Source organism: Macaca thibetana, chromosome 8 (genome assembly GCF_024542745.1).
Source record: "Macaca thibetana thibetana isolate TM-01 chromosome 8, ASM2454274v1, whole genome shotgun sequence".
Classification (NCBI taxonomy): Eukaryota; Metazoa; Chordata; class Mammalia; order Primates; family Cercopithecidae; genus Macaca; species Macaca thibetana.
In genome coordinates this window covers 105,066,654-105,086,378 of record NC_065585.1, presented here as the reverse complement: position 1 = coordinate 105,086,378, position 19,725 = coordinate 105,066,654, and the positions used below count along the sequence as shown (strand labels likewise).

General features: G+C 38.1%; 1 protein-coding gene across 9 annotated transcripts in view; it reads right to left on the bottom strand.

The window, feature by feature from the left end:
- NSD3 (nuclear receptor binding SET domain protein 3) overlaps positions 1-19,725 on the bottom strand; it is a 114,649-nt gene that overhangs the window by 28,884 nt on the left and 66,040 nt on the right. For 7 of the 9 annotated variants that reach the window (XM_050801247.1, XM_050801253.1, XM_050801252.1 and 4 more), the window contains 6 exons: positions 17,060-17,190; positions 16,560-16,688; positions 15,791-15,917; positions 6,353-6,550; positions 5,691-5,864; positions 244-390 (listed from right to left, as the gene is read on the bottom strand). In XM_050801247.1, coding sequence (XP_050657204.1) covers positions 244-390; positions 5,691-5,864; positions 6,353-6,550; positions 15,791-15,917; positions 16,560-16,688; positions 17,060-17,190 — 906 coding nt within the window. Of the gene's footprint in view, positions 1-243; positions 391-5,690; positions 5,865-6,352; positions 6,551-15,790; positions 15,918-16,559; positions 16,689-17,059; positions 17,191-17,939; positions 19,181-19,725 lie in introns of those variants that run through there. The other 2 variants (XM_050801255.1, XM_050801256.1) reach the window with 2 other exon arrangements.

Sequence of the window (19,725 nt, the reverse complement as noted above, 5' to 3'; positions counted from 1 at the left end):
TAAATATGGAATGTGTGAAAATTTATTCAAGGGAAGAATAAGTAAAAATTTGCAATAATGGAATTATTTTAAGCCCTTTTTAATAATTGTGCAGCCATATGAAGACACAATCACAACCACCAAGGCAGAATTTACCAAAAGCAACAGATGGTGCTTGACAGGCATACATTTCCCCCCTACATTGAAAGAGAAAAAAATAGGAAATGCAAAAATAAAAGCAAGAGAAACTATTTTGATTATTACCTTTCTCACATTTCTTTTTGGAAGCTGACGAAGAAGGAATCATAGGTAATTTCATCAACTCAGCACGATTTGATTCATTCAGTAGATAGTGGGACTTATAGGCATATGAACTGAACATGGGGTCTGAATGGTCCTGAACTATCAGCCCTATACGAAACAAACAGAAAGAGATGAGCTGCAATGAAACTACCCATGATTCCATGAGGAAAAAATAAACCAACACCTATTATGTATGCTTCAAAGTTGGGGTGGGGAGGGCGAAAATGAGAATATGAAGAAAAAAGAAAGATCTGACAGAAAGGTTTTCTATAGTTTTCAAAGGGAGTCTGAACTACTCAATTCCTTTTCCCTATATATTATAGAAACCTATATTCTGCAGAAGAAAACTTCAAATAATTTGAAGATATAAACACTTGACATCATACAGAAAACCCCTTAGGGAAAACAAAGCTACACTGCTTCATATTTGGATGTACAATGAGGACAACCCAAAGAACAAAAGGATATTATATATCATGTAATGAGATTGAAACAAGAATCATTTACATAAGTAGACCCTGATCTACCTTCAATATAACAAGTAGCACTTTAAGGTAGAATGGAAGTCTCTCCTTTTTTCTATTCATATCTTCAGAAACACTCAAAGAAATCCTAACTTTCTCTGCCAGATAGTGAAACTCTTCTCTATCAATATGGTACATGTTTTATTTCACTTTATATTATATTTTATCTTTTTTTGAGACAGAGTCTTGCTCTGTCACCCAGGCTGGAGGGTAGTAGTGTGATCATGGCTCATTGCACCTTTGAATTTCTGGGCTCTAGCAATCCTCTGGCCTCAGCCTCCCGAGTAGCTGGAACTACAGATAAGTACATGCCACCACACCAGGATAATTTTTAAATTTTTTATAGAGATGGGGTCTATAATAGCTTCTGTGCCCAGGCTGGTCTCTAACTTCTGGCCTTAAGTAATCCTCCCATCTTGGCCTTCCAAAATGTTGGGATTACAGGCATGAGCCACTGTGCCAGGTCTGGTACATGATTTTAAAGGAGCCATAATTTCCTGAACTTTACTGAGGTAATGCAAACATTTTCATATTTTCCCTGAGACAATATAAAGGGTTAATAAAATCAATCCTTTTGATCTACCAATTATAGCTATGCTACTTGGAGGAAAACACTAAAGCTACCTGTGGTTCCCTCTTCTTTGCCTTCCCCCTCCCCCAGTTAATTCATGATGTAGCTACAAGCCACTCCTAAACCTAGGCAACTATGAGACCAGGGGACATTTCTCTATCCTCTATCTTGGCTACTGCATGAATGTATAACGATGTAGGATTTTACAATACAAATTATGGCAGCAGTTTTATTTAGAGATCATTTTGAAGGGGAGGGAAATTACCATTTACTTTTCTCTGTGGGCATTATCTTAATACTCTACACTGAGACAAATTCAAGAAATATCTCTGGCCTAAATAACAGAATGGAACTTGAAATTACTAACAATATGACAGTCTTCTTTTTGTTTTTTTTTTTGAGACAGGGTCTCACGCTGTTACCCAGGCTGGAGTCCAGTGGCGCGATCACAGCTCACTGCAGCCTCGACCTCCTTGGCTCAAGTGATCCTACCACCTCAACCTCCCAAGTAGCTAGGACTACAGGCGTTTGTCACCATGCCTGGCTACGTTTTTGATTTTTTTGTAGAGACGAGGTCTTGCTATGTTGCCCAGGCTGATCTTGAATTCCTGGGCTCAAGCAATCCTCCCACCTCTGCCTCTCAAAATGTTGGAATTACAGGCATGAGCCATGATGCTCAGCCAGAATCTTCTAATAAAAGTTATATAGGCCGGGCACAGTGGCTCACACCTGTAATCCCAGCACTTTGGGAGGCCAAGACAGGCGGATCACCTGAGGTCGGGAGTTCAAGACCAGCCTGACCAACATGGAAAAACCCAGTCTCTACTACAAATACAAAAGAATTAGCCAGGTGTGGTGGTGCACGCCTGTAATCCCAGCTACTTGGGAGGCTGAGGCAGGAGAATCGCTTGAACCCAGAAGGCAGAGGTTGCAGTGAGCTGAGATCTTTTTGCCTGGGCAAAAAGAGCAAAACTCCATCTCAAAAAAAAAAGTTATATAATGTTGAAATGAACTTCATACATTTCATACATTTAATAGAAGGAGATGGTGTAGTGTAAAAGAATATGGGCTTTTTTTTTTTTTTTTTTTTTTTTTTTGAGACGGAGTCTCGCTGTGTCACCCAGGCTGGAGTGCAGTGGCGTGATCTCGGCTCACTGCAAGCTCCGCCTCCCGGGTTCACGCCATTCTCCTGCCTCAGCCTCCGAGTAGCTGGGACTACAGGCGCCCGCCACCACGCCCGGCTAGTTTTTTGTATTTTTAGTAGAGATGGGGTTTCACCGTGTTAGCCAGGATGGTCTCGATCTCCTGACTTCGTGATCCACCCGCCTCGGCCTCCCAAAGTACTGGGATTACAGGCTTGAGCCACCGCGCCCGGCCAAGAATATGGGCTTTGAAATAAGAAGGATCAAGTACAAATGCTGGTCCCTCCATTTAGCTTGTGTGACATTGGGTAAATTATTTAATCTGGGTTTCAGTGTTCTCACCTGTATACCATGGAGAGAGAACTTCTTAGGGAAACTGTGGCAATTCATTCAGATAGTGTTTAGTAAAGTTAGACTTACATATGCAAAATAAATTGCTATTATTTACTGTTAAAATGAAAAGAAAACTCCAGCCTACATTACCCATTTAAAAGTACCATTACAAAGAAAGGCATAGAATGCTAAGTAACTCAATTTACCCAGCCTCTAAGATGAAAGGAGATGCTAAAGAACAAGCACTATACTGAAAAATGTCTGCATGCTTCTTGTGAATCCACAATTAGGTGGCATGTGGAAGAGGAGTGATGTTCCTCAAACCCTGAAACATTTTGAAAAATACTGCCAGACATTGTAGTCCTTAAGAAATAGTTTAATGATTCTAAACACCCAATAACCAAGAACTAAGAGAAAATCTATGTGAAGGGAAAAATTCTGTATGAGGCAAGAAACAAGCAAAACAAGCTAAGTTTTCTAATACCCAAACATAAATGACTAAAGTGCTCCCTTCTGTGTGTGGATTTATTACAGTTATGTCTCCTTTAAAAAGGTGACCTTTATAAATATTTATAAAAGAACACATATTATTTACTTGTGAAAGACTTTTGATTTAAGCTTTCCCAACATCTGATCTATTTAGAGTAAGTCTTTGTCAAATGCTAAAAAATAAAATGAAGGTTATGTTTACCATACAAAGTCTCACAGTTAAATATGTGGGAATTAAATAATTTTGCTTAAATAGGTATTTAAATTCAGTAAATATTCCAGAATAACTGTCAAATTATTAAGATGTAAATACTGATTCTGTTGTTAAACATGGGTTTTCCCTCCACTGACATTATTCTCAGAATTTTAATCAAGTTATATAAGTTAAATTTAACAAAATGGCTAGAGTTTCTATAAGCGTACAATTTTTAGGTGTCCTAAATTGAAAATACTATATTTTGTTTCACAATTCACTGCAGTCTTGAACTCCTGGGTTCAAGTGATCCTCCCTCCTCAGCCTCTGAGTAGCTGGGACTACAGGCACACACCACCATGCTTGGCTAATTCCTTTATTTTTTGTAGAGATGGGGTCTTGTTATGTTGCCCAGACCGGTCCTGAACTCCTGGCCTTAAGCAATCCTCCTGCCTCAGCCTCCCAAGTGTTGGGATTACAGGCGTGAACTACTGTGCCCAGCCTGAAAATACCTATTTTAAAGGTATCCCAATTATTGAATGAAGTAGAGCAAAAGAGAATATTGATTAATCTACTGATGGCATTTGATTCAGAATGTGCCCCAACATAAGCCAACATAATAGTTATAAACTTGATATTAAAATGCAGGCTAAATCATACATGCTTATACACTGACAGGAAATGTCAGTGCCCAGCAATGGTAGCACAGAGTTTGCAAAGCAATAAGAATGACTTTATGTTATCACTGCCACTCATCTGTTTAAAAGACTCTAAAGCTAAATATTCAACTGATAATACAATGATTTTTTCTAATCATCACTTTCTTAGGAATGCAGAGATAGGAAAGGCAATGAGTAACACCTTTTTATTTATTATTTGCCCACCTGTTACCATATGGCAGGAAACATTTCAGACCTACTCCTCCATGATACCAGCCAGGTTTCAGAGCAGGATACATTTGACACTGCTGTAGTTAAGAAAGACACAGTACTTCCTGCTCCAAAGGCAGACAGTCACATGTGCTTATAAAGCAGGCAAACAGAAAGTAGTGTCTACTACAGACCCCGCTAGCTACTCCACAAAGGACTACGATTTATTTAATCTTTTACTGACTACCTCCAAGTAATGTTTTCATAATGAGATACAAAAGCAAAACCACCTAAGATCTATCATACTACCTAAATTCTATTTTTAAAAGTTGTTATAGTACTTTCACCAAATTAAAATAACTGTCCCCTAAAGCAAAACCAACCAACCAAACAAAAACTACTTTCATCTTCGGTATGGTCTAAATAGAATCTAACAAGCATCATGGGCCTTAGAGGCCTTGAGAATAGTTCAGACAGAGGGAAGGTCAGAAAACTTTGCACTTAAAAACAAAATGAAAGCAATATTTAGGGATATTAGTTGGTTTTTATAACACTTACTAAGTACCAAAAAAGTTTTATTATAATATGGCTGAGATAAAGCCAGATATTCTGTATAACATTCAACTAAAGAAGTTTCATTTTATATTTATCACGAACCCAGGTTCACTGACCCCTGTAGGGCTACAGTATTGTTTTTAGTTGATCAATCTCTTGGCATACTTAAACATCAACAGCTGGCTTTAAGAAAGCCCACATGGCTGGCTCTGAACTAACACCACCACATATGCTGCCTTGGCTGTGTCCCATCAGGCCCTCCTCAATGCCAGATCAAAACATTAGGATAAAATACAACACAAACAACTGAAAAATAGATGTGCTGGTCTTGCCTTCCAAGTGAAATCTCAATCAGTTGAAAGTTCTGGTTTAAGATTATAACATGGGAAGGATCTGCTTTGAATAGAAGAGTTGTTTGCAGAAGGGAAAAGATTAATCTTTTAACGCTCCAAACAGAAAAACTAAGAACTTAACTGTAATTCTGTTATTTTTAGAAATGCAGATTTTAGCTTAACTTATGGAAGAATTACTATTCTAACACTTTGGACATCTAGCATTATAAAAGTTACTGGAATGTTCATCTCTCTCAGGGATATATTACAGTGGAATTCTGCACTGGGTAGAAGATTCTACTAGATGGCCTGAGTTCTTTCCCAATGCTGAGACTCTATGTTAATGAAGAAATATGCCAATGATCTCAAAAATAAATGAAGAGAAAAGTTAGACACTCACCTCTGGCACAAACGAAACAAAAGCCTACATTTACAGCAGAAGAAGAATTACTGCTCCGTTTGGAATGATTACTACAGATGAGAATGTAGGAGGATACTAACATGCTTCCAGCCGCAATGCAAGCATCTCCAGAGTGATAGGCAACTGGACATCTCAAACATCTCATCATGCGGCCTGTTTAAAGACAAGTCAAAAAGGAATCTAATAAGGCATCCGCGGGACATAAAAAGAAGTTTTTGGAGTTGGACTTTTTTGGGTCCCAATGAGATGCTAGTTACAGTAGATATAAAGCATTTTTTCTTCCCTAGTCTGGCTCTGTCATCCTATGCCATATGGCCCCTAAATGTAAGCCTAATAGTCACTTAGAGATCGTCCAAAGAAAAAATTATTTGTTCCAATGCTGCAGAGACGGTGGTATCCAATATGGCACCTACCTGAAGGACTTTCAAGGGTATTTTGAACACATGGAATTTTCTTCTCATGGTCTGAATTTAGAATGTAATCTCTACTTAACATGTACTGTGTATGTACTGTGGCTGAACTGTTAAAGCGAGAGATACACAGAAGGAGAATGCCCTATGTTGTTTGTAATATATACTTGATAATGTTATTTGCCACTGCACTTAAAACAAAAATCTTTGTCTCTTCTTCAGCTGTTTTACCTTTACTTGCTTTGTGGATATCTTTCTCCATAGAGCAGGCAGAGCAGCAGTGCTGAGGACAGCGGAATCCTTTTGATTCAAAGATGGCAGTGGGGAATTTGCGGACACAGGCTTCATGATAAAATTTCCCACAAGCACCAACAGAACAACGCTTCACATCTTTACCAGACACTTTACACGAGAAACATGGGTGCTGCCCTGTAAAATTGGTGAGGAATATAAATCAAATAAAATTGACTAAAGCATATTCAAGTAGAAGCAGCTATAGACATCAAACAGCTACTCCTAAAACAGACTCTAATACTATATTTAAGAATTTAATGCACAAAAAAGCACTTAAAATAAATGCTAAATTCAAATTATGTTTTAAATTTTGCTAGAATATTTGATTATCAATTTGGAGACAGAATACTAAAAACAATTTAGATCTCCAAAACTGATTCCACAGAAAAGCCAGAACAGAGTTTAACATCTCGTAGCAGACAGCAGCAAAGTCTTCCCCACATAGAATAAATAAATTACCAAAGGAAAGACAGATTGCATTAGATAATCACTGATTATTTCTATGTACAAAATATACATAAAATGAAAACTCACAATCCTAATAAAAAAGAAAATTACAGCTAGAAATATCTTATTTGAACTACAGAAAATCAAGGACAAAGAAAATATTCAAATTATCCACAAAAAAAGACAATTACTTTCAAACAGAGCTGACTGAAAGAGAAAAAGGGAAGCCAAAAAGCAATAGAATGCTATCTTCAAAGGGCTGAAAGAAAATAATTACCAAACCAGAATTCTATACCCAGTAAAAATATTCGTCAAGAATGAAGTGAAATCAACATTCGCTAGGGAGAATTAACAAAACCTAGTTCTTTGAAAAAGAATAATAAAATTGGCCGGGCACGGTGGCTCAAGCCTGTAATCCCAGCACTTTGGGAGGCCGAGACGGGCGGATCACGAGGTCAGGAGATCAAGACCATCCTGGCTAACACGGTGAAACCCCATCTCTACTAAAAAATACAAAAAACTAGCCGGGCGAGGTGGCGGGCACCTGTAGTCCCAGCTACTTGGGAAGCTGAGGCAGGAGAATGGTGTAAACCCGGGAGGCGGAGCTTGCAGTGAGCTGAGATCCGGCCACTGCACTCCAGCCTGGGTGACAGAGCGAGACTCCGTCTAAAAAAAAAAAAAAAAAGAGTAATAAAATTGATTACCTCTGGTAAGAATAATAAAAAAAGGAGAAAGGTCCTAATATTAATATCAGAAATGAAAAATGGAACATCACTACAAATCCTACAAACATTAAAAAGATAGTAAAAGGATATCACTATATTTTTGCTAATAAATTTGAAAATTTAGATGAATAGACAGATTCCTAGAAAAAAAGAACTTACCAACACTGGCACAAAAACAAACAGGACATATGAATAGTTCTGTAAACTATTAAAAGAAATTGAAACTATAATTGGAAATCTTTCAACAAAAAAAATTTTAGGCCCAGATAGCTCCACCGGTGAATACGTCAGACATTCAAGGAAGAAAATAATGCCAAATATGAAAAAACTAAACAGGAAAAAAAGAAGAAACAAGTAAAAGACAAACAGATATAGGGAAACATGCAACAAAAATGACAAAAGATTATGTTTTGTCGTATAAACAGTTTACATATGGAGAAAATGCACACAACATATATAAGCAAAGATAATGGAATAAGACTTACAAACTACAAATCAATATAGAAAAAAACCACAGCAGCCTAATGTAAAAGTGGGCAGAGGATGTAAACAGGCAATTCACAGAAAGACAAATAGCCAAAAGAAAATTAAAATATGTTCATCTTCACTAGTAATCAGATAAATGATAACTGAAACCGGTTATAAAACAGAAAAAAAACAGCCAGGCGCGGTGGCTCACGCCTGTAATCCCAACACTTTGGGAGACCAAGGCGGGTGGATTACGAGGTCAGATCAAGACCATCTTGGGTAACATGGTGAAACCCCGTCTCTACTAAAAATACAAAAAAATTAGCCGGGCGTGGCGGCAGCCACCTGTAGTCCCAGCTACTCGGGAGGCCGAGGCAGGAGAATGGCATGAACCCGGGAGGCAGAACTTGCAGTGAGCCAAGATCATGCCACTGCACTCCAGTCTGGGCAACAGAGTGAGACTCCATCTCAAAATAAACAAAACAAACAAACAAACAGAAAAAAACTTAAAAGAGTTTAATAATACCTATTATTTTATTTGAGACAGAGTCTTGCTCTGTCGCCCAGGCTGGAGTACAGTCATGTGATCTTGGCTCACTGCAACCTTCGCCGCCTGGGTTCAAGTGATTCTCATGCCCCAGAATCCAGAGAAATTGGGACTACAGTGATAATACCAATTATTGATAAGGGTGTAGGGGGCTGGTAGAAGTTTAAGTTGGAATGAGCTACCTTAGAAGGCAACTGGGCAATAGTCATTAAAATGAAAGTACATTCACTTTCTGCCTAGAAATTCAATTTCTCAATAACTACATTGGGGAAGACTGAGAGTAAATGTTAAAGGATGTTGCCTGAAACATTGTTTGTAATTGCAAACAACTGAAAGTAACTCAAGTGTCCTTCGACAGGGGAAGAGTTAAATAAACTATGAATATATGTGTACTAGGGCACTACGCAGCAATTAAATAGAATGCATCTGTATTGACATAAAAAGAGCTCCGGCAGAACAATGGTATGATACATTTATATTACAACACACACACAGACACACACAAAGGTTTATAGGGCTACACATCAAACTGACAATGGTTGTCGGGACTGGAATTAAGTAAGGGCCTAGGATTAAGACTGATGATCAAGGGTGACATCAGCAAGAACAGTAATTATAATATTTTCAAAACAATGTGGTTATGTTTTACTTGTGTAATTAGAAATAAATTTAAAATATTAATGAATGATAAGAACACTTTTAACACCACAAAACATAAATGGATAAGACACATAAACAGATAATTCACAAGAGTCAATAAATATACAGAAAGAAATGTTTAACTTTAAGCAAAGAACTGCAAATTATAACAACAAACTTGTCAAATGTTTATTGGTCATCTGGATATCATCTTTTGAAAATGTTCAAGTCTTTTGTCCACTTTTCTTATAATGCCTATTCAAAATCTGAAGGAAAAAATATAAGGAATAGTTTTGTTTTTTTACAGAAAGTTAGGTGAACTGCATTATTGTTCTTTGATTCTGGAAGTACCTAATCTTTACAAATTGGCTGAATTATAAAAGTTCTTTAAAATGAGTAGTTAAAACTGTGATGTTCACTTTTTAAATTGTGTTGCAGAAATAAAGTACAGTAAGGTGGGGTTTTGTTTTGGTCCCATTGTATATACGTAATTTCAAAGTACATTTTTTTACCACATGGTTAAGGCCAATAAAGTACATTTTACCATGTATATAGATATGAAGGTAATTATATTTTTAAAATAACTTTTAAAAGTTTTAAAAATTAAAAAAATATATTTGAAAGGTAGGAAGTTTGACTTCACACATTTGCTTAATGCATAAACTACTCTCTGTAAGAATAAAATAGGACTTCAGATGGTCACGGTGGCTCATGCCTGTAATCCCAGTGCTTTGGGAGGCCAAGGTGGGAGGATCACTTGAGCCCAGGAGTTCAAGACCAGCCTGGGCAACACAGTAAGACCCCATCTCTAAAAAAAAATTTAAAAAATAAGCCAGGTGTGGTGGTATGTGCCTGTGGTTCTACCTACTCAGGAGGCTGAGGTGGGAGGATTGAGCCCGGTAGGTCGAGGCTGCAGTGAGCTATGATCATGCCCCTGCACTCCAGCCTGGGCAACAGAACAAGAACTGTCTCAAGAAAATATAAAATAAGACTTCATTTATGTAATGATCAAAATAAGCCTAATATAAATGAAAATAGTTAAAACTAGTGCAAGTGTTATGCTAACAGAGAGCTGAACTATCAAACTCTTTTAAGACTTAGGTTAGAGCTCTAACATGTGAGTGCTTTCCATACTCTTCCTTTTCACTAGGAAATGGCCTTCATTAAGAATAAGTCAGTGAGGAGTGAGGCACAGTGACTCACGCCTGTAATCCCAGCACTTTGGGAGGCCAAGTGGGTGCACTGCTTGAGTCTGGGAGTTCAAGACCAGCCTGGTAAAGATGGTAAAAACTCTCTACCTAAAAAACAAAAAACAAACAAACAAAACCGTACAAAAAAATAGCTGGAGGCTGGGCACAGTGGCTAACACCTGTAATCCCAGCACTTTAGGAGGCCAAGGCAGGTGTATCACTTGAGGTCAGGAGTTCGAGGCTAGCCTGGCCAACATGGGAAAACCCTGGCTGTACTAAAAATACAAAAATTAGTCGGATGTGGTGTTGTGTGCCTGTAAGCCCAGCTACTCGGGAGGCTGAGGCACAAGAATCACTTGAACCTGGGAGGTGGAGGTTGCAGTGAGCTGAGATTGCGCCACTGCACTCCAGCCAGGGCGACACAGCAAAAATTTGTCTCAAAAATAAATAAATAATTAATTAAAAAGCTAGCTGGGCATGGTGGTGCGTGCCTGTAGTCCCCATAGCTAATCGGGAGGCTGGGGTGGGAAGATCACCTGAGCCTGGGAGGTCGAGGCTGCAGGGAGCTGAGATTGCACCACTGCACTTCAGCCTGGGCAATGGGACCAAAAAAAAGAAGTCAGTCCATCAGTCCAGAGTCAAAGACCACAGGGAAAGTGGGGAAAAAAAGAATAAGTAAAACTACCTATTACAGAACTCTTTTTGGAGCCTTATTCTATTGTACATTTTATTCAAAAGGGCAAATAAAAATGCTTTCTTTCTAGAAATCACATTTGTCTTAAATAATAGAAAGTGGTAGTATAAGAACATATTAGGTAGGTATCTGCAATACTTCTTACATGTGAAGTGTTTATCTTTTGTAAACAAAGGAAAACTGCCTAAATGACCTAAAACAATGGTTTGAAGAATCAGAGTTCTCACTTCTAATATGTTAGAAGTGTACCAAATAGGTACCAAACTAATTTTCATGTCATAAGTAAATTAAAAGCACTTAATTTTTAAAAAATAATTGTGGTAAAATATATATAACATAAAATGTAACACTTCAACCATTTTTAAGTGTATGGTTCAGTAGCATTAAGTACATTCACATTGTTAGCACTGTCTCCAGAACATTTTCATCATCCCACACTGAAACTCCGTACCCATTAAAAGAACTCCTCATCTCACCCTCCCCCACAACCCTGGTGACTACTATTCTAAGAATTTGACTATTCCAAGTAATTTATATAAATGGAATCATACAATATTTGTTGGCCTTTTATACCTGGCTTATTTCACTCAGCATAAAGTCCTTAAGGTTCATCCATGCTATGGCATGTATCAGAATTTCTTTTTAAGGCTGAATAATATTCCATTGTAGGTACATACTACATTTTGTTTATTCATCCATCAATGGACATTTGGATTGTTTCTGCCTTTTGACTATTGTGAATAATGTTGCTAAGAATATGAAAGTACAATTATCTGTTGGAGTCCTTTTTTTTTTTTTTTTTTTTTTTAAGAGAGAGAGTCTCACTCTGGTTGCCCAGGCTGGAGTGGAGTGATGTAATTACAGTTCACTGCAGTCTTGACTTCCTGGGCTCAGGTGATTCTCTCACCTCAGCCTCCTGAGTATTTGGGACTATGGACACGTGCTAGGCTAAATTTTTTTAAATTTTTTTTTTTAATTTTTGGTAGAGATGAGGTTTTACCATGTTGCCCAGGCTGGTCTAGAACTCCTGGACTCAAACAATCCGCTCCTCTTGGCCTCCCAAAATCCTTGGATTACAGGCGTGAGACACTACGCCTGGCCCCTTCTTTCAGTTCTTTTGGGTATATACCCCGAGTGAAATTGCTTGATCATTTGTTACTCTGTTTAATTTTTTAAGAAACCGTCATCGGGTTTTCAACAGCCACTATACCATTTTATATTCCCACCAACAATGCACAAGGGTTCCAATTTCTCCATAGTTAAGCCAACATGTTGTTTTCTTTTTTTTGATACTAGTCATTCTAATGGGTATCAAGTGGCATCTCATTGTGGCTTTGATTTGCATTTCCCTGATTACTCTTTTTTTTTTTTTTTTTAATAGAGACAGAGTTTCACCATGTTGCCCAGGCTGGTCTCAAACTCCTGAGCTCAAAGAGATCCACCTGCTTTGGCTTCCCAATGTGCTAGGATTACAGGCACGAGCCATTGCGCCTGGCCCCCTGATTACTCATTATATTGAGCATACTTTCATGTGTATATTGGCCATCTGCATATCTTCTTTGGAGAACTACCTGCTCAAGATCTTTGCCCAATTTTGAATTGAGTTGTTTAGTTTAGTTTGTTTTTTTTTTTTTTTTTTTTTTTGAGATGGAGTTTTGCTCTTGTTGCCCAGGCTGGAGTTCAAGGGAATGAGCTCAGCTCACTGCAACCTCTGCATCCCAGGTTCAAGCGATTCTCCTGCCTCAGCCTCCTGAGTAGCTGGGACTGTAGGCATGCACCACCATGCCAGGCTAATTTTGTATTTTTAGTAGAGATGGGGTTTCTCCATGTTGGTCAGGTTGGTCTTGAACTCTTGACCTCAGGTGATCTGCCCGACTTAGCCTCCCAAAGTGCTGAGATTACAGGCATGGGCCACCATGCCTGACTCGAGTTGTTTAGTTTTTTATTGCTGAGTTGAAGGCGTTCTCTATATATTCTGGGTATTAATGCTTTATCAGATATGGAATTTGCAAATATTTTCTCCCATTCTATGGGTTGCCTTTACATTATGTTGATAAGACCCTTTGGTGTACAAAAGTTTTAATTTTGATGAAGTACAATTTGTCTGTTTTTCCTTCTGCTGCCTGTGCCTTTGGTGTCATATATACGAAATCACTGCCAAATCCATTGTCATGAAGCTTTTCCTCTATGCTATGTTTTCTTCCAAGAGTTTTATAGTTTTAGCTCTTACATCTTGGTCTTTGATTCATCTTGAATTAATTTTGTTTATGCTGTTGGGTAAGGGTCCAACTTTGTTCTTTTACAGGCATATATCCAACTCTTTCAGCATCATTTGTTGGAAAGACTGTCTTTTTTTCCACTGACTAGTCTTCATACCCTTATCAAAAATCTTTTGACCATATATGCAAGTGCTTATTTCTGGGCTTTCTATGCCATTGGTCTATATGTCTGTCTTTATGCCAGTATCACACTGTTTTGACTTCTGTCGCTTTGTAGTATACTTTCAAATGAGGAAATGTGAGTCCTCTGACTTTGTTCTACTCAATTTTTTTTTTTAATAAAAAAGTTTTTTTCATTCTCACTGACAACATCCCATACTTAACTGTTTTTAAAGCAAATTTCCCTCTTAAATTTTCTAACAGATGTGTACCAAATTAAATAAACCTAGCCTCTGTTGGTAGAATTCTCCTGGATTCTAGAGTTAGGAGAGAAGCCCTAAGAGTGTTTTAATACTGAGATACATGGTCCTTCCTATCAATATCTTAAATCAGGGATTGCATACTTGATATAGTTTGGATATTTGTCCTCACGCAAATCTCCTGTTGAAATCTAATTCCCAATGCTGAAGGTGAGGTCTGATGGGAGGTGTTTGGATCATGGAGGTGGATCCCACACGGCTTGGTGCAGTCTTTGCGACAGTGAGTGAGTGCTTGTGAAATCTGGTCATTTAAAAATGTGTGGCCCTCTCCCTCAACTCTCTTTCTTGCTCCCGCTTTTGCCATTTGAAGTGCCTACTCCCACTTTGCCTTCTGCCATGATTGTAAGTTTCCTGAGGCCTTCCCAGAAGCCGAGCAGATACTGGCACTATCCTTCCTATACAGCCTGCAGAACTGTGAGCCATTTAAACCTCTTTTCTTTATAAATTACCCAATCTCGGGTATTTCTTTATAGCAATGCAGGAGCTCCCTAATACAACATGTGAATGCTTAGAGGGGCCAGGCAGGATATACAAGTGACTTGAATGACTGAGTTTTAGAAAAAGGAATAATGGGGAATGTGAGGAGCCAGGATTACATGCTTCATCCATGTTCAAAAATGAAAATGCATTCTGAAGGCCAAATAAAACGATGTGCAGATAATATGACCCAGGGGCTGCCAGTTGGCAAACTGTTCACAAGTTTTACTGCAGAGTCTAAATGTGATGAATAAAATATTTTATAAGGGAGACATTTTAAGTTATATGTTCTAAGCAGCTTCCAAAGCTTACTTTATGTGTGTGTGTGTGTATTTGTATGTGTGTGTATGTATGTGAATGACTGTGTATTGGGATATATGACATATGACTTGTGATGTCCATTCTATTCACCAGGGCAATAGAAGACCATGAGAAAGAAAATATAAATCTGGAGTCCAGCTGCCTGGGTTTAAATCCCAGAGTCATCATGGGCTATCTTTGTGACTTTGGGGAAGCTACTAAACTCTCTAATCCTCAGTTTCTCCTTCTGTATAATGGAAATCATAATAGTACCTATCTCATCATGGATCAAATGAAATAGCAGGAGAAAATGCTTAGTACTTGTAGCACCTAACACTTAGTCAGTGTTCAGTTTAAAAAAAAAAAAATTACTAACTTTTTGTCTGAAAGATTTTAGGAGGCATACAATCAAATAAGAAAAGATAAGTATCTGTAAGAATCAAAATAAAAGGAAAAGGAGTGGAAAAATAACAGAGAGTCAGCATATCATGTATACTTGCTATCCAATTGGCTTTAGTTCCTCATAGCTAAAACAAAGCAAAACAAAACAAAAAACACGTCAACATGGTTCCTAGAAGCATGTCCCTCTCATCTCCAGTTATTTTTTATGTGCCATGTTGTTACAGATTAAACAACTATGACTTGCTTTCCACGATATTAACCAGAATTATAGCTACAGAGAGAAGAAATATAAACTAGCATATTTATTTCTCTACAAATTATTTTGGTAGGTAGTAGTCTATGTATAGTGAGATAAGAAATAAATGGTGAATCCCAAGTTTAAAAAATGATTTCCAGTAGCTCCAAATTTCCACTAAAAATATAATCACTGTGGTTATGCACTGATACTTATTCCAGTCTCTTAAAGAACTTTAAACCAATTTATTGAGCCCCCAAAATCTCAAACCCATCTGAAAAATAACTCAATTAAATACTTTGTATAACTCTTTAGATAAAACACAAATTCATCCTGGTACTTTGATAGACTTTATGGTAGAAGGCACCAGTAGGAGGAAATTTAACTACTTTTTAAATCTTGAAGCCAAATCTTAATTTGTTGAAATACCTTTGGGAAGAGAGGAGGGCTAATAAAAGTGATGGGAACAAGATGTCCTAGGAGAGGTTGCCAGTGCACATTCCTGGCACAATCCCATTCATCTTTTCATGACTATCAAAATAAGTCATCTTACCGGTTTTACATTCCATGCAGACGAACTTGCTATCAGGGAGTGATGTCAATCCCAGGCACTCCAGGTGAAAGTGTTTGCAGCACTCTCCCTCACAAGGAATCAGAGAGTCACCAGAGCTTTCACAAATCTGTAATATGGCAAAAAGCAGTGGGTCTCAAACTTTGGCAAACATCAGGACCACATGGGCGGCTTGTTAAACACAAATTACTGGGTCCCTCACCCACAGATTGTGATTCAGTAGGTCTGGTGGGGGCCCCCAAGAATGTGCATTTCTAATACATATCCAGAAGATGCTGATGTTGTTTGTCCTTGGCCTTCACTTTGAAAACCAGAGAACTAGACAATTACAGTATTTCCAGATCCAATATGGTATAAAGTTTAAGGTCATACTTAATCTTTTGGGATTCCTTCTTTGGGATCTGCATATTTAACTTTTCTTCACAGGGCAAAGCAGTATTTTTCAAGAACAGTAATAATACACTGAGAAAGTTATTACTTTAAAATTTTGAATTTAAGAAAGTTTTTTCAGTCAGTCATCTGCCATTTACTTCCAATTAATAATAGTATATCACACTAAAGATTGGCATGTGGGTAAGTATTCCAACTCAGAAAGGGAAAAAAAGAACCAGAAAGAGGTTTTAGATCTGTAGCTTTAAAGTAATATCATAATAATTTAGAAACATATTGCCCTCTTCAACAGGAGTTAAGTCTATTACTGGCAGAATATAATAGCAATTATTTCAAGCCATAACACCAGTTACCTGCCTACCTGACATACAGTGTCCTTCTTACTCATTCCAGTGCCTCTTCTGGACAAACTTGAATCCATGGACTGCACATCAGAAACGTCTGCATCTGCAGTAGCTGAAGGGCTATCTACTTGCTTTCCAAAGCCTACCTACATAGAAAACATAGCATTTTTAAGAAAAACAAAACAAAAATTCCCTCAAAGATAAGATGCTATGAAAATCCTAGTAAGACTTGCTCAAACATTAGATCTTGACACAACAACCTCTTTCTTCCTTCCTTTCTTTCCAAAATCCACAGATATCATAGGTCTGCTGTTTTGGGAAAAACTGTAGTTAAAATTACAAACAAACTATAGTTTTGTTATATAACATGAGAGCAAAAGAATTAAGAAGCTCAAAATAACCAAAGTGATTTTTTTTCTATGAGTATACAGAAAATGTCCCAATTTCCCCAAATAAATAAGGCAAAAGCATTATGTTCAAGAAAGAGCACTTTGTCTAGACCTTTGCACATATTTACCTGCAGGTCACTCAGTCCTCTAGAATCGGAGTCAGATGTGTCTCTGTATGCTGAACTAGTCATTTCTACATCAGTTGAGGCGCGACTCCTTTTCTTTAGAGGTTTACAGGAATCTGAAATCTCGCTGGCACCTTAATACAACATACTGAAATTAATCCTAAAATAGTACTTAAGGTTTGTTTTAATTTTTTTGTGTGTGGGAGAATATTTTCTTTTCCCAAACTCATCTTTAGTGTGGAAAAAGCACAGCTCTCTTTGTAACACTGAAGTAATGAGTCAAAACTTCAGAACTTCTGACCTTCCTGGTAGTGATTGATTAATTTACAACCGCTCTATCAAAACATTTAATTCAGTTCTCCTCTCTAAAGCTATTTTCAGTCAACAGAGCCCACGTTCCAACCTAAAAATCAATTCTATCAAAATTGCAGGATAGCTGATGGATTTGGAGCAATTCAAAGAACCATTCAATTTGGAGGGGGAAGACATAAAACCCAACACACTGTGTAGCTTACAAATATGGTTGCAGAGACATCTCCATCTTGTTTTTATTAGGGATGTGACAAATCTTTGATTTGTATTCGATTCGTACACGGATAGTGCCATTTTCCCCTGAATTTTGCAATTCAGTTGATTATTGCCCCCCAATAAAATTTGGATGTTCGTAATTGTTCATCTGAGACTTCCTTGGTGAAGTGGCATTTATTGTGACCATTAACAAGCGCTGCAGCACATCTACATATGTCATGCCATTTAGGAGGCACATTGCTGAGGGTTGTAAATGGACAGTGTTCAAGTGCAGCCAAATCACGTAGAGCTGGATGGGAAGGCCTCTATGTGGAATTTGTGCGGGAAGAAATAAATAGGAAAAAAAGGCAGAGAATAGTGTGGAATTTTTTTTTTAAAACTGTGTGTAATACAAATCCAGCCAAAACAATAGTGCAAAAAGTTACAAAGCAACAATCTCTTGGGCTAATGCAGTATAGGCTATACAGAAACAGCCACGATGAAATGTGCAGATCAGGCACGGTGAATACCAAGGAACCAAGGAGACGGTTAATATTTCAACCCACAGTTTGTGTTTTGGATTTTTTTCCCCCAAAATTTCCATACAACAAACAGACATCTAGATCAGCCCAGCAAGCTATGGTGGAAGTGTGCAGTCCAGAAGAGCCCATGGAGAAACAAGTCTCCTGAGGCCATGAAGATCCGCAACAGGCTGAGTGAGAGTAGCACTTGGAACATAGCCACGTTCTGTGGTGGAGGAGGTGGGCCTCGTTAGACTGCTCAGATTACTGGAACCTCGTTATCACATCCCATTCTACAAGTTTTTCACTGAATGTTTCCTGACATCTATAAATGAGGGTGCCTGCCCATGTTAATGCTGATTAAAAAACACAAGTACACAAATCTATCTCCTTCATTGCTGGTGTATGGACCCAGAACACCACCACAAAATATTTCCTTGGCCTAAAAGATCACTGGATTAACAAGGAGTTTTAACAGAGGAACAGGAGTGCTGTACTGAGAGGCTTTCGAAGGGAAACACAGGTACCGCCATTTCCGATGAGTTTCTGAAAATGCTAGAAAAATGACAGACTGCCAAAGACAGCTGTCATGCTGTTCTCCATGATAACGGCACTAATATTAAAAAAAAATAAGAACTTTTAATGATTGTAATGTATACAGTTTGGGCTGTTTGGCAAAACCCTGCAGATGTGCATTAATGATGCTTTATTTAAAAACAAAAAACCAAAAACAGTCCATGTTGAAATTGATCAGTGTAAGTTAAATGGTGGTTTTTAGGCTGGACCCATGATTTAAGCTGTACCCATCCAGCTCCAACCGAAAAAAAAAATCATTTGACTGTAAAAGCAATTGTTCAGAGTCTTGAAGAAGAAACCAGGCAGGAAAATGCCAATAATGATGATTGGCGAAATCAAAATCGAAAACAAAGAAACTGTTTATCGAGCCGCCGACAAAGAAATCTTGCATGGAGACTACAAGTCTGGAGTTTCTGGGATGAAATTGTACAGGAATCTCAGTCCACAGTTTCCTCAATCGCTGCGGAGACGGAGCTGTCACTGAATCTGACAGAGCCCTGCACTCCCCGGTCCGCCGACCCTGTGGAATGGTGGAAACACAACGCAATCAGGCCTCCTAATCTCGCAGCGATCGCGATGTCTTTTCTTGGAGCTCCGCCAAGCAGTGTTCCCTCCGAGAGGCTGTTCAGTTCTGCTGAGGATCTCCACGGAGACCATCGCTGCAGACTTCTCCCCGAGAATGCAGAGAGGCTGTTGTTTTATTTTATTTTTAAATAATGCAATTTGCCCAGAGTAAACTACAGGTATTAAATACAGTTTGATCTCACCAAAACCGCACGAATCATGCTATGGAGTTTGTACTGTAGTCAAATTGCACACAGAAAATACAGATATAAGTTTAAGCTTTCTTAAACTTTGTGCATATCTCAAATAGATTCACATAAGGTCATCTAATAGTGGCCATAAATATGCTATGAATCATTTTAATTTACAAAAAGATTTTACAGCACTGTAAAAATAAATGTGGCAAGATTTTTTTCAATAAGCTTGTCTTGTCTGATTTGTCATAGTCCATGTTTGACAAACATGAATAGCTACTATTCGGTATTCAGTCGAATACCAAAA